We start from the raw sequence: 12781 nt of genomic DNA, 5'->3' as shown, positions 1-12781 counted from the left end.
ACGGTCTGCGATGGCAGCGAGCTGGGATATAAACACGCTGAGTGAGCGACGGCAACTACACGGATGCGCATATAAACGCTAAGTGGATACCACCGTGGGTATCGTAGTATCAATGCCGGTTGAAATACGTTAATAGAGCGAAGTGCACTGATCGGCTACCCGCGGCACACCGACAAGCGAAACCATACACTCCGTCTGTACTGTGAGCAATGGCAACATGAGGCATAGTTCAAAATTAAACAAAATGCAAAATCAATCCCATCCGAGACGGCTGCGAGAGCGACCGTCGCTAGCAAGATCCGCACAAAGCAGAATATGAAACTTCTCTTATTTTACCAGCGAAAGATCCGCACAAAGCAGAATTGAAAACTTCTCTTATTGTACCGGTTGCTGGTCGGGTTCTTCATGGGACTGGCTGTGCGTGCCTATACAAACACGCAGCTGGCTTTGCATTTGCAAGCTGAGCGACGGTAACGGGAAGGTGCGTGGCGCACCTAGCGTATGCGTCTATGCTTGATGTGCTGCTGTGGTAGCGGTAATACACAGTGCTCGTCTTTTATACGTTGCATGTAAGAGGACACTTACGGGAATTGGATTTTCGCCTACTTGGGTATGGCAGTATCTCAGACTGGAAATGTTCTAGCGGAATGTTATACATTAGTTTGGCAGTCCGTAGAAGGTTATTTGATATTTTTTGGTTGACCCGTTTAGAAGTTATATGCGATACCAGATATAGCAAAAAAGTCACTATTCGGCATTCGAATGACCCTAGTAGGCTTTGCCTACCACCAAAATATCAGCCCCGTACTCGTATTATCAATACCGACTGAGATACGTTCACTACAACATGCCGACCATGCACACTTATAAGGCATAAGTGGAAGTTAGGCAAAAAGCAAAACACAGGTCCATGCCATGGTGTGTGACCGGCACCGGCAGTATGGCGGTACAACACATGCCGATCATGCACACTTATGAGGCATAAGTGGAAGTTAGGCAAAATGCAAAACACAGGTCCATGCCATGGTGTGTGACCGGCACCGGCAGTATGGCGGTACAACATATGCCGGTCATGCACACTTATGAGGCATAAGTGGGACTTAGGCAAAATGCAAAACACACCACTAGTAGGCTTTACCTACCACCAAAACATCAGCCCCGTACTCGTAGTATCAATGCCGGCTGAGATGATTTCACCGTGTCGGAGGCAGTGGGTACCCGCAGTGACATAAACCACACCTCGGCCGATCGACTCGGCCGTATGGGTGGTGATGATTATTATCAGCGTAAATGGCAGTAGTAAATTAATCCTCATGTTGATGAAAATCTATCTATAGGGAGTGTGGTAATCGTGAAGATGTATGGCAAAAAGGCATTTCCGACTATCACAGTGTATAAGGGTATATCAGAGGTCCGAGGCACTGCGCCGACTGTATATGCACGCACCGTAAGTTGAGCCACTCATTTTCGGATGAACACCCCGTTAGGTAGTTAGATTTTTGATACGCTTTGGGAAGGGAGAGAGGCAGGATAGGCAGTGACCATGTTGGTTAGCGCGCTGCGAGGAAATTAGCTAGCAAGTTGGAAGGCCTGGGTTCGAGACCCGAAATGTGAAATAAATATTTTTTGTAAGCGAATTATGAGTTGAAGTGATTTAACAGTTTTTTTTGCAGTAAACTATTTTTTGGTATTTTCTGGTATAGTTAGTTTCACGATTTTCGGTCGTTTCCGTTTTTAGCGAGCAGAGTTGACTCCTTTTTCCTTCGACTCCACCTTTCCTAAATCGGCCACGTTTGGGGACCTTGTGTTTGAGTAGATCTTTGCCCGTGATGATAAAAAGCGTTAGAGCTAATCAATTATACCGGTCTGAGGCCTTCTTTGTATACTGTTCTGATTTCTAGCGAATGTTTTCCCACTGGTAATCAAGGTACCTGAGTCCAGTTGGACCATTCTGGAGCCAGAACTCAGAAACAAATGATACCCGCCCGTAGGAGGGGTCTCAATAGCTGGGCAAACCGAACAAGGCGAATGGTCTCCTTCGGGAGTGGCGCTGAAGCCATCCGCTAAATATTGATTTAGGCTCCGGCTCCAACTGTCTCGGGTTACAATTGGCGCCCAACAAGATTTGGCACGTTTTTTTGTTGGAAAGTACAACTTTTTTCGGCATTTTCCCTTAGATTAGTTTGGATTTTCTCAATGGTTAATTTAGTTTAAGTTGTAAATACATACATATTTTGTAGAATAAGTTTATTGCTCTTCTTTACCATATTTTTTCATTTATTTTACCAATTCATTACTATATACTCACTACGTTTCATCACAGAGAACAGACATCCATGATCGAACAAAAATATTTAAAAAACGTGTGTAAACATTTGAATTAATATACGAAAAACACTAGCGCCGCCACACCAACCTATCCCAACTATCCGTCAAATCGATTCCGGAACCGGTTCGAAATCCTGGATGGATTCAGCATGGAATCTAGCTCAAAAAAAACAACCGATACCGACTCTATCGGTTGACGCATTTCAGCTGGAATTCATGCTGGAAGTCCGAATCGGTTCCGGACTAGTTTGACTGGGTATAGAAATAACCGCTGTCAATTCTGTCGCACTCAGCCACAAAAAAAACATGACGACAGTAGCGCACCTGGTTTAGATATCCAAACTACCTTCGAAACCGTTAGAGATTTTACACAAGTTGAATGCTGAAGATGGACGTCTGTTCTCTGTGGTTTCATTATATCTAATACAAATTATATATATAAATACTACTTCATATCAACGTACAAAATGGATAGATTTCCTTATTCTGAACATTTGAACTCTGAAGAAGTTAATTATGAACTTATGATCAGAGGTCAGTTGGAGGCAACTAACCTTGAACTTGATCTTGCTGGTAAACAGTGACTTCTAAGGACGTTGTTCAAGTCCGATGTCAAAAATAGTCAAAACTATCGTTCGCCGTTAAATATTTCGGAGGAATTTTCCCATATTTCTGGGAGAGTCGCGGATTTGTTTAGATCGTCAAATCGGTTTGGTGTTGAACCACGATTTGAGTCGCGGTTACTACATTACTGGTATCGAGCGAAACGCTGCCAGGCAGTGAGTGAGGAGCAAAAGAAGATGCGTAGGGAGCTAGTACGTCGTATTGAAGAGTGTATGCAAACACATAAGATGGGACCGCCAACCTCACCATATAAAGAGCGTATCAATGACATGCTACAAGAAGCAGATGGCGCAGAGGCTGGGCGCAGCCAAAGGCAAGAAGATAAGCAAAACGGTCTCGATCATCATGCAGCATATCTCCAGGAACAGAATAAATCTGAGGACACAGAACAGAAGGCTACAGGTACGATCCCAAAAAGCAGTTCACAAGGCGCAGATAGAATCGAGGTGCGCAACAAGATGGACCGTATGGAACGAATGCTGGCAAGTTTGATGGGCAAGTTGTCGGTTCCGGGTGCACATGCTAGCGACAGAGCAATGGACGAGATGTCAAGTAGCGACGACGAACAAAGAAATCAGCAGGATGATCACCGACGCAGGTCAGCCAGACACCACAGGGATAGGATCAATTTTAACCGACGTGAGCAAAAGCAGTACGAATCGGATGAGTCCCGCTATAATTATGGCTCTTCAGGTTCTAGTTTGTTTTCAGATTGTCGGTTAAGAAGGGATCGTGTGCGTCCATGTCTTCACAACCGGTGGCATTCCGATGGAGGTAGGGAAAATATGTATCGAGTGGAAAAATGGAAACTGAGGTTCACGGGGGACTCAAGATCAATGAGTGTTGAGAATTTTCTCTACAAGCTCAAGAAGATAGCAGAGCGAGAGGGCGTTTCAAATCGGCAGCTTCTTCGAGACATTCACCTGTTATTGGATGGCCCGGCGTCAGATTGGTTTTTTACCTTTGTAGATGAGTTCGATGACTGGTTCACGTTTGAGAGGTTGATTAAATATCGTTTTGGAAATCCTAATCAGGATCAAGGAATCCGCCAAAAGATCCAAGAGAGGAAGCAGCAACGTGGTGAGCCGTTCATAGCATTTGTCACCGAAATCGAAAAGCTGAATAGAATCCTGTCGAAGCCATTGTCGAGAAACCGGAAGTTTGAGGTAATCTGGGACAACATGAGGCAGCACTATCGTTCGAAGATCTCCATTGTTGAAGTTACGGACCTGCAGCATCTATTGAAGCTGAACTATAGGATCGATGCAGCGGATCCAAACCAGCAGCAAGCGTGGGAATCTAATCCAAGGCGAACGGTAAACAATGTAGAAGTTGAGGAAAGCGACGATGAAAGCGATGGGTTGGTAGATATCAACACAGTCCGGACGCGGCAGAACAGAGATAATCAAATGAAACCGGGTGGAAACCCACAGAATCAGCAATCAACACAGCACATAGTTGGACGAAATGAGCCTACGGATAGTGGAACGACTATGTTACGAGGCTGTTGGAACTGTCAACAGGAAGGCCATAGTTGGCGAGAATGCACTAAACCGAAGGTGATATTTTGTTACGGTTGTGGTAACCTGGGCAGAACAATTCGATGCTGCGAACGTTACGTACCGTTCGGTCGGCAGATAAAAAACCAAAATCAGCAGGGAAACTATTGAAGGGATGGGAGACTGGGAATCCGACTGTCCCTAATAATGAACAGATTCCCAAAACTATACAGCAAAATACAGAGTTTGACCCCTTGCTTCGGGTCCATCATATTCGGGTAAGCGTTACTAAATGTCCCCACATCCGAGTGAAAGTTTTCGAGACGGAAATGGAAGCTTTGCTGGATTCAGGAGCGGGTATCAGCGTGATTAACTCACCAGAGTTGGCCGAGCAGTATGGATTAAAAATCCTCCCAGCAGCAGTTCGCGTAAGCACAGCTGACGGGACGGAGTATAAGTGTTTGGGATATTTGAACATCCCATTCACCTATAAAAATAAAACAAAGGTGATACCGACGATAATCGTCCCTCAAATCTCCAGGTCTTTGATCCTGGGTGCCGATTTTTGGGATTCATTCGGTATTCAACTAATGATCGATGTGAGAAATGGGCCAGAGAAGATCGAGACATTGGAAACCAGTACAAACTCGCTTCTCTGTTACAATATTGAACCAACAGGTGAACTACCGAAATTGGAGCAGAAAGATACCGACGAAACACTGGACATTCCAACAATGGGCGAGATTCTCGAACCAGTTCCGGACACAGTTGAAACGGAACATGAGCTTAACGAAGCTCGACGTGCTGAGTTGGTCGAAGCGATAAAACAATTTGACTGTACTTCCCCGGGAAAATTAGGCCGTACGAATTTGATTCAGCACGAGATTATCCTTAAGGAGGACGCAAAACCAAGGTTCCAACCAGTTTACAAATGCTCCCCATTCATTCAGCAAGAAATCGATGCAGAGATAGAGCGTTTCAAAAGTTTAGATGCGATCGAAGAATGTTACAGCGAATGGACCAATCCACTAGTTCCGGTCAGGAAGGCGAATGGGAAGATTCGCGTTTGCCTGGACTCACGACGAATTAATGCGATGACGGTGAAAGATGCATACCCGATGCAGAACATGCAGCACATCTTCCATCGTCTCGGACATGCGAAATTCTACTCAATCATAGATTTGAAGGACGCATATTTTCAGATTCCATTGAAGGAGCAATTATACTGCTTTTCGAACCTCAAAAGGGTTGTTCCGCTTTAAGGTATGCCCCTTTGGGCTAGCAAATGCACCCTTTACCATGTGTCGCTCGATGAACAAGGCTATAGGGTTCGATCTCCAACCCCATGTATTTGTATATCTCGATGACATAGTGATAGCAACCGAAACGTTTGAAGAACATTTGCGACTACTGAAAATCGTTGCACAACGGTTAAAGGCGGCAAATTTAACGATCTCGTTGTAAAAATCTAGGTTTTGCAGAAAACAGGTAATGTACCTTGGACACCTGCTGACTGAACGAGGAGTGTCCATAGACCAATCAAGGATACAGCCAATACTGGACTACGCCCGACCAAAGTCGGTAAAGGATAAACGCCATCTCATGGGTCTCGCAGGTTTCTATCAGAAATTTATCGCAGGTTATAGTCGAATAACGACTCCAATAGCCGACCTTCTGAAGAAAGGAAAGAAGAAATTCGTGTGGTCAGAGGAAGCTGAATCTGCTTTCAACGAGCTGAAATCAGTGCTGACGACGGCACCCGTCTTAGCAAACCCCGACTTCAAAAAACCGTTCGCCATCGAAACCGACGCCTCGGATAACGCTGTAGGAGCTGCTTTAGTCCAAGAGCAGGATGGAGAGACTCGAATGGTAGGTTACTTCAGTAAGAAACTAAGTTGTACCCAGAGGAAATACTCGGCTGTCGAGAAGGAGTGTCTCGGAGTTCTATTAGCGGTAAACAATTTCCGGCACTATGTCGAAGGAACACGGTTTAAGGTTGTGACAGATGCTAGAAGTTTGTTGTGGCTCTTTAAAATAGGAGCAGAAAGCAGAAACTGTTGGTAGCGACGGACGTGTTTAGCAAGTTCGTGCTGGTGCAACCATTTCGCGAAGCGAAGGCGGGACCACTGGCAGAGTTTGTGGAAAATATGATTTTCAGGTTATTTGGAGTACCAGAAATCATACTGACCGACAACGGAACTCAGTTCATTTCAAAAACATTCAAAGAGCTACTACAAGCCTATCATGTAAATCACTGGCTAACACCAGCATATCACCCGCAAGTGAACAACACGGAACGTGTGAATAGGGTGATCACGACGGCCATAAGAGCAACGCTAAAAAAGGAGCATAAGCATTGGGCGGATGATATCCAAACAATTGCAAATGCAATCCGTCTCGCTGTCCACGACTCGACCAAATACAGTCCGTACTTCGTCGTCTTCGGAAGAAACCAGGTTTCTGATGAGAGGGAGTATGCGATGATCAGAGACAACTATAAATCCGACGAGCAGGAAATGAACGAAGTAGAGAAGAAGAGGAATGCGTTGTTTGAGGAGGTGAGGAAGAATTTGGCTGCTGCATATAAGCGCCACGAAAAAACATACAATCTGCGCTCAAATGCTAGCTGTCCGCGATACATTGCTGGAGAAACTGTCTTTAAAAAAACCTTTGACCAATCAGACAAAGGGAAAGGTTTCTGCAAGAAACTGGCCCCCAAGTTTGAGCCTTGCGTCGCACAGTGGCGGCTCTTCAAACAAAAGTCGGACAAAACCTCAAATGTTACCTAATTTGGCTGAAAATCACAATTTAAGCTAATTTTGAGATGCTGAGCTCATTTTTGATGTCAAAAGTCGTAAAATATTAAATGCATTTTTCCATACAGTGTCATTGAACCTTTCTTATAACTATGATCACGTTTTCATGATAGATTTTTCGTTACTGTTCACCAATGTCAACAATATCATAAAAAATGAAGAACACTACTTAAAAACCATTGTTGAACGTGTTGGTTTACTGTAGATTGTCTAACTATTTTACACAAAATACCATGTGTCTCCATATCAGCAACAAAGCTTCAAAATCTCCTTAAACCTTTTTGCGCACCTAGGCGCAGAACGAGACCATGATATTCGAAAAGTAGAGGTAATTTCACATAGAATGTATACTACGTGACCGTTCCGAAATGATTCCGAAATTTGTACAGAATACATTAGTGAACAAAGTATTTTTGATCTGACCACCTTAAACATATTTAAACTAAAAAGTCATAGTTCCAAGCAAATTTACCAAATGTAGTTTACTCACTAACCAAGTTCTTTAGTTCCTCTACACAATGAAGCTAGTTGTGCTAAAATCGGACCAAAATCAAAAGAGCAACATGCATTTGAAGTGAACAGAGCAATGGTGGTTTTGGAAATGAAAATCATTAAAAATCCCGGACTTTGGTACGTTTAAACTCGTGTTAAAAATCGTGTTCTTATCCAATGATCATAAAATTTCGAATATACATCATTCAATACATGAGAAATTTAGGAAAAATATAAAATATCATTATTTCAAAAATAAATTTTTGAGGTTTTGGCCAGCTTCCGGCCACTGTGCGTCGTAAGGAAAATCCTAGGATCCTATACCTACGAACTTGAGGACCTTTCAGGGAAACGGGTGGGAGTTTTCTTCGCTGATCAGCTGAAGAAAATGATCCCCAGTTCTTCTCATCTAAGCAGATAAGTGGAAAAAAGTCAAGCTATGTAGCTCTTCGGAGTAACTACAGATTACGATGAGAAGAAACACCTACGGGGAATTTTTTTTTACTGGCAGCTATTAGCAGCTTTGTTTGTTTCTCCGAAAGATAACTGCGCTGAGAAATCATTAGAAGTTTGTGCTGACTCGTTAAACCAGTATTGCGGTTCACGACGCCTTAGAATGAGCAGGGGCAATGACCTGTACAAAGTAATATGCTACATGCTATGAATCATAAAGCGAGCCCTTGCGATGATTTCGACAAACGGCCGTGATCAAGCGAAGAAAAGAGGATCAAGCCTCTTATGCAACTCTCAGTGTGCTTTCAGAGAATACAAATGAAGCAACGGTAGCCGCCAACATAGCCTTTGTGTAGTGGACGCAACTCCACCAAAACAGCTATGTAAAAGGTAGTGACTACAAGGTGGATTCTTCCACATTGGATCAAGCACGACAAGCATCGTGTTGTAAATAGTAGTATTAGTTAGATTAGTATGCAATTCCTACGATTTGTCCTATCTCTTATTCTCTAGTGTTAGTTCTTAAATTAATATTAATCGATAATTTCAGAAACTTACGGTTTTCTTATTTTTGCTTATTACTCAACGTAAAATTTTTCGAAATCTTCTATAATTTTGTTCCTAAATTGTATATTATTTCCTTCGTTTTGTTTTTCTTCCATATTATCTCCTTGGATTCCTAAAATATTATAAATTGAATTAGTTATTTTCTTCACTTTCAATATCTTTTGATAATTTAAACGATTTCTTACCTTTTTTGCCTTTGTAGTCCGTTTCAAACCCAAAGTTCGTAGATTCCTATCCGCCCTGTTCATCGAACAACTTTCCGTGCTTCATCAATTCCATCCATCGTTCTTCCTTTCCCTTCGTCCTTCCTTCTCCAGCAAGCTCTTGATGTAGGTTGAGATTCGACATCTGAAAGCAGCTACACCTGCGAAGAGAAATAAGAAAAAACGGTTCTTTTCAAAACTTACATCGATACGACACTATGCGTAAAGTACTCTCCTGATGGTAGCAGGTCCAGTTTCCGACGGATTTTTGGTGTAGCACCACCCTTTCACCGGAAAAACTGCAATAAAGTTTCGCGAACACTTTTCACTACCGAACGCGACGAGTTAGAGTTACGGTTTGTTGACATTTGGTAGAACAGGTTCATTGGTATTGGCAAGAGAATGAGTGACGCGTGAGAGGGATGAATGAGAGTTCAACATGTGTGATCGAGGGGTGACTGCATGGTATTTTTTCTTGATAATTTATGTTGTGAGTTTTTCGTGGTCAAACAATTTTGACGGTCAGAAATTCTCGCTTCGTTCGATTTGCGTTTTTGGATTATCGTGAACAATTTTTTCTGGAGAACTCCAGAGTAGTTCACAATAACCGGAAACAGACCCCCATTTAAAGGATGTGATGTTGAATCCGTTTTGCTTGGATGTTACTCCGAGGTTTGGATATCAGCAAAACATACTAGTATTTTTTCACAAAGGTGAAGGTTTTACGAAGAGCGTATTTCACTTCTTAGTTTTTATACTGAGGTAAAGAAATTCGTGTCTTAATTTTTAGTTTAACTGTACATTGGAATATTCCAATTATAGTGGAATATTATGAGTGAATGTGATTGCCAATTACCATTAGCCAAAGTTTATCGGAAAGATCAAGCAAAGTTTTTCAGTTGTTCAGTATTAGCATGGATATTGTCATGAGTCAATTTTTTTGACGATGACCACATATGACCCCAGCAGTCACGATTTTCTCAATTACAAATACAAATATCCTTCGAAAATTGGATTGGTTTTTAACCAATCAAATTTTCGAAAACAAGGTAGGGAATGATGTAGTACTACGATATGAATGTAAATAATATCGAGCGGCCCCTCGAATAACTGGTCCGCTCAGCATGGGTAAAAGCTTCTGTAATTTCTCCCGAAATGTGAATGAGAGTGAGTGGTTAATTGGAGTTCCTTCGAATGAACTGTCAGATGAGTGGTTGAGCACCCACCGGATCCAGCCATGGTTGGAGCCGAGTTACTTTTGGCGGGTGGTCGCGACGCAAGCGTCGCTCCGCTTTGAGATAACCCTTTCTGCGACCTTTAACCGCAGAATAAGCTATAGTGGAGGGGAAACTATTTGTCTCTGGGTTTTGAAAGCCATTCGGCAGCACCCGGGATTTGGTGGTAGAGGATCGAGGTCTGGGGATATTCAAAAGAAATTGAAGCCGTATACGAAAAAGGCTTCGGGGAAACTTGCGTAATTTCGTGAACGATTGCGTAGTTCCGGTCACGAAGATATGAACCATGCTTTAAACTGAGGACTCCAAAGATCTGATTTTTCACTTTGTTCTGGATCGTGGAACAGGCAGGAGTAGTTTAGTTTTTTTTTTGCGCCTCGGTGTGGTTTTATAGGTAAAAGATAAAAATCGTGAGATTCTCTATATAAGTTTTGCCAGTAATTAGTTTTCCCTTCCTAGTTCGAACTCGTACAAGTTAAGTGGCTTCCCGAATATCGAAGCAGTGGTTTAGAGTCGGTATTCCCGAATTAAGGTAAGGTGCAAATGGTGGCCAGTGCAGTGCGTGCCCTAATTCCAACTTGTCGTTGGATGCGTGTTTTTCGTGCAGGTTTAAAGCTGCAGCATCCCGTCACACCGATCATCATCCGTCATCAACCGCTTCTGACCCCGCCATCTAGTTACAAAGTTCCCGGTGAACCATCCGGAAGAGCGACGACCGTCAAATTCGCGCTAGCTAGGGAGCAGCGTCGTTGCCAGCATACGTCCAGTGGCTGGGCACCGACTATCGATCAACCCACGTGGGAAACATGTAATGCAGTGACCTCCATCAGGTCAGACTCTGCCAGCAAACGACCGGGCAAATCGTTTGTGGCAACCGGATCAGCATCCCCAGCGGACTGGATCTTCGAGCGACCCACGTCAAACCATGGTAGTGTGAGTACTCATTTCCTTTTTTTTTGACATGTGCATGATCAATTTTGTTTAAAACCGCAAATGCCGGTTCAGTGAGCTAAGTGACAGCGTTTTCGTGACAAGCTCAAAAAGCCCGGGTTCGAAACCCGATTATCAGTTTTTTGTTCGGCGGTTATATTTTTCCCACCCCGTGAAAATCCTAGGTCAGCGATGAAATCGCTGTATTACACGCAAACACGCCGACTGTATATGCACGTACCGTAAGTTGAGCCACTCATTTTCGGATGAACACCCCGTTAGGTAGTTAGATTTTTGATACGCTTTGGGAAGGGAGAGAGACAGGATAGGCAGTGACCATGTTGGTTAGCGCGCTGCGAGGAAATTAGCTAGCAAGTTGGAAGGCCTGGGTTCGAGACCCGAAATGTGAAATAAATATTTTTTTGTAAGCGAATTATGAGTTGAAGTGATTAAACAGTTTTTTTTGCAGTAAACTATTTTTTGGTATTTTCTGGTATAGGTAGTTTCACGATTTTCGGTCGTTTCCGTTTTTAGCGAGCAGAGTTGACTCCTTTTTTCTTCGACTCCACCTTTCCTAAATCGGCCACGTTTGGGGACCTTGTGTTTGAGTAGATCTTTGCCCGTGATGATAAAAAGCGTTAGAGCTAATCAATTATACCGGTCTGAGGCCTTCTTTGTATACTGTTCTGATTTCTAGCGAATGTTTTCAGACCGGTAATCAAGGTACCTGAGTCCAGTTGGACCATTCTGGAGCCAGAACTCAGAAACAAATGGTACCCGCCCGTAGGAGGGGTCTCAATAGCTGGGCAAACCGAACAAGGCGAATGGTCTCCTTCGGGAGTGGCGCTGAAGCCATCCGCTAAATATTGATTTAGGCTTCGGCTCCAACTGTCTCGGGTTCGCAAGAGGCGAAAGTGTGTAAGAGGGTTGGCTTGTGGTGGTGAGAGGAAGGCTGGCCGGACATAGAGAAGTTATGCAAAATGCAAATACACATTGTGTGTATGGGTCCGTATGGCAGCCAAGAGGCGAAAGCGTGTAAGAGGGTTGGCTTGTGGTGATGAGAGGAAGGCTGGCCTGACATAGAGAAGTTATGCAAAATGCGATACAAATTTTTGTTTAGCCAGAAGTGGCTCTCTGTGCGGATAGGCGAAGAGAGGGCGTGTAAGAGAGTTGGCGGCTGTGGTTGGTCACATCGGGGGTGACTGTTGCAGTGCGAGGCTCACTGTTGTGCGGATAGGCGAAGCGAGGGCACGTTAGAGATTTGGCTGATTGGTCTTACATGGCGCAGGGGTTGCCTGTTTGCTTGGTCGGGCTGATTACCGGTTCTCTTACGACACGCGACACGAGGGTGAGTGTTAACACATTAATGTTAACACATGAATGTTATACGGCTACCACGTTATAAGCGATAGATAGCGACAGTAGCATGTATTATGACAACAGCACAACCCGCCGGGTGTGATACAGAGGCAAATATGGGAATCTTTTGACGATTGTTTTGCTTGACCCCCCGCGCCAAACGGCATGGCCTTTGCGTTTGCGCGTGTGTGAGCGTTTCATGCGAAAGAGGAAACGATTTTTTACTACTGAAAAACGTTGTGGTGAGGTTCGATGATGATGCGCGATGCCGCCGA

At 43.7% G+C, this 12781-nt stretch overlaps 1 protein-coding gene across 1 annotated transcript; it reads left to right on the top strand.

Annotated features, from left to right (window-relative positions):
* Nucleotides 1–4780: 4780 nt before the first annotated feature.
* Nucleotides 4781–5713, top strand: LOC131675924 (uncharacterized). The gene has a single exon (XM_058955053.1). The coding sequence runs from the start codon at nt 4781–4783 to the stop codon at nt 5711–5713; it is 933 nt and encodes a 310-aa protein (XP_058811036.1).
* The last annotated feature ends 7068 nt before the right edge of the window (nt 5714–12781 follow it).

Source organism: Topomyia yanbarensis, chromosome 1, assembly GCF_030247195.1.
Source record: "Topomyia yanbarensis strain Yona2022 chromosome 1, ASM3024719v1, whole genome shotgun sequence".
Lineage (NCBI taxonomy): Eukaryota > Metazoa > Arthropoda > Insecta > Diptera > Culicidae > Topomyia > Topomyia yanbarensis.
This window is presented reverse-complemented; position numbering and strand designations above follow the sequence as displayed.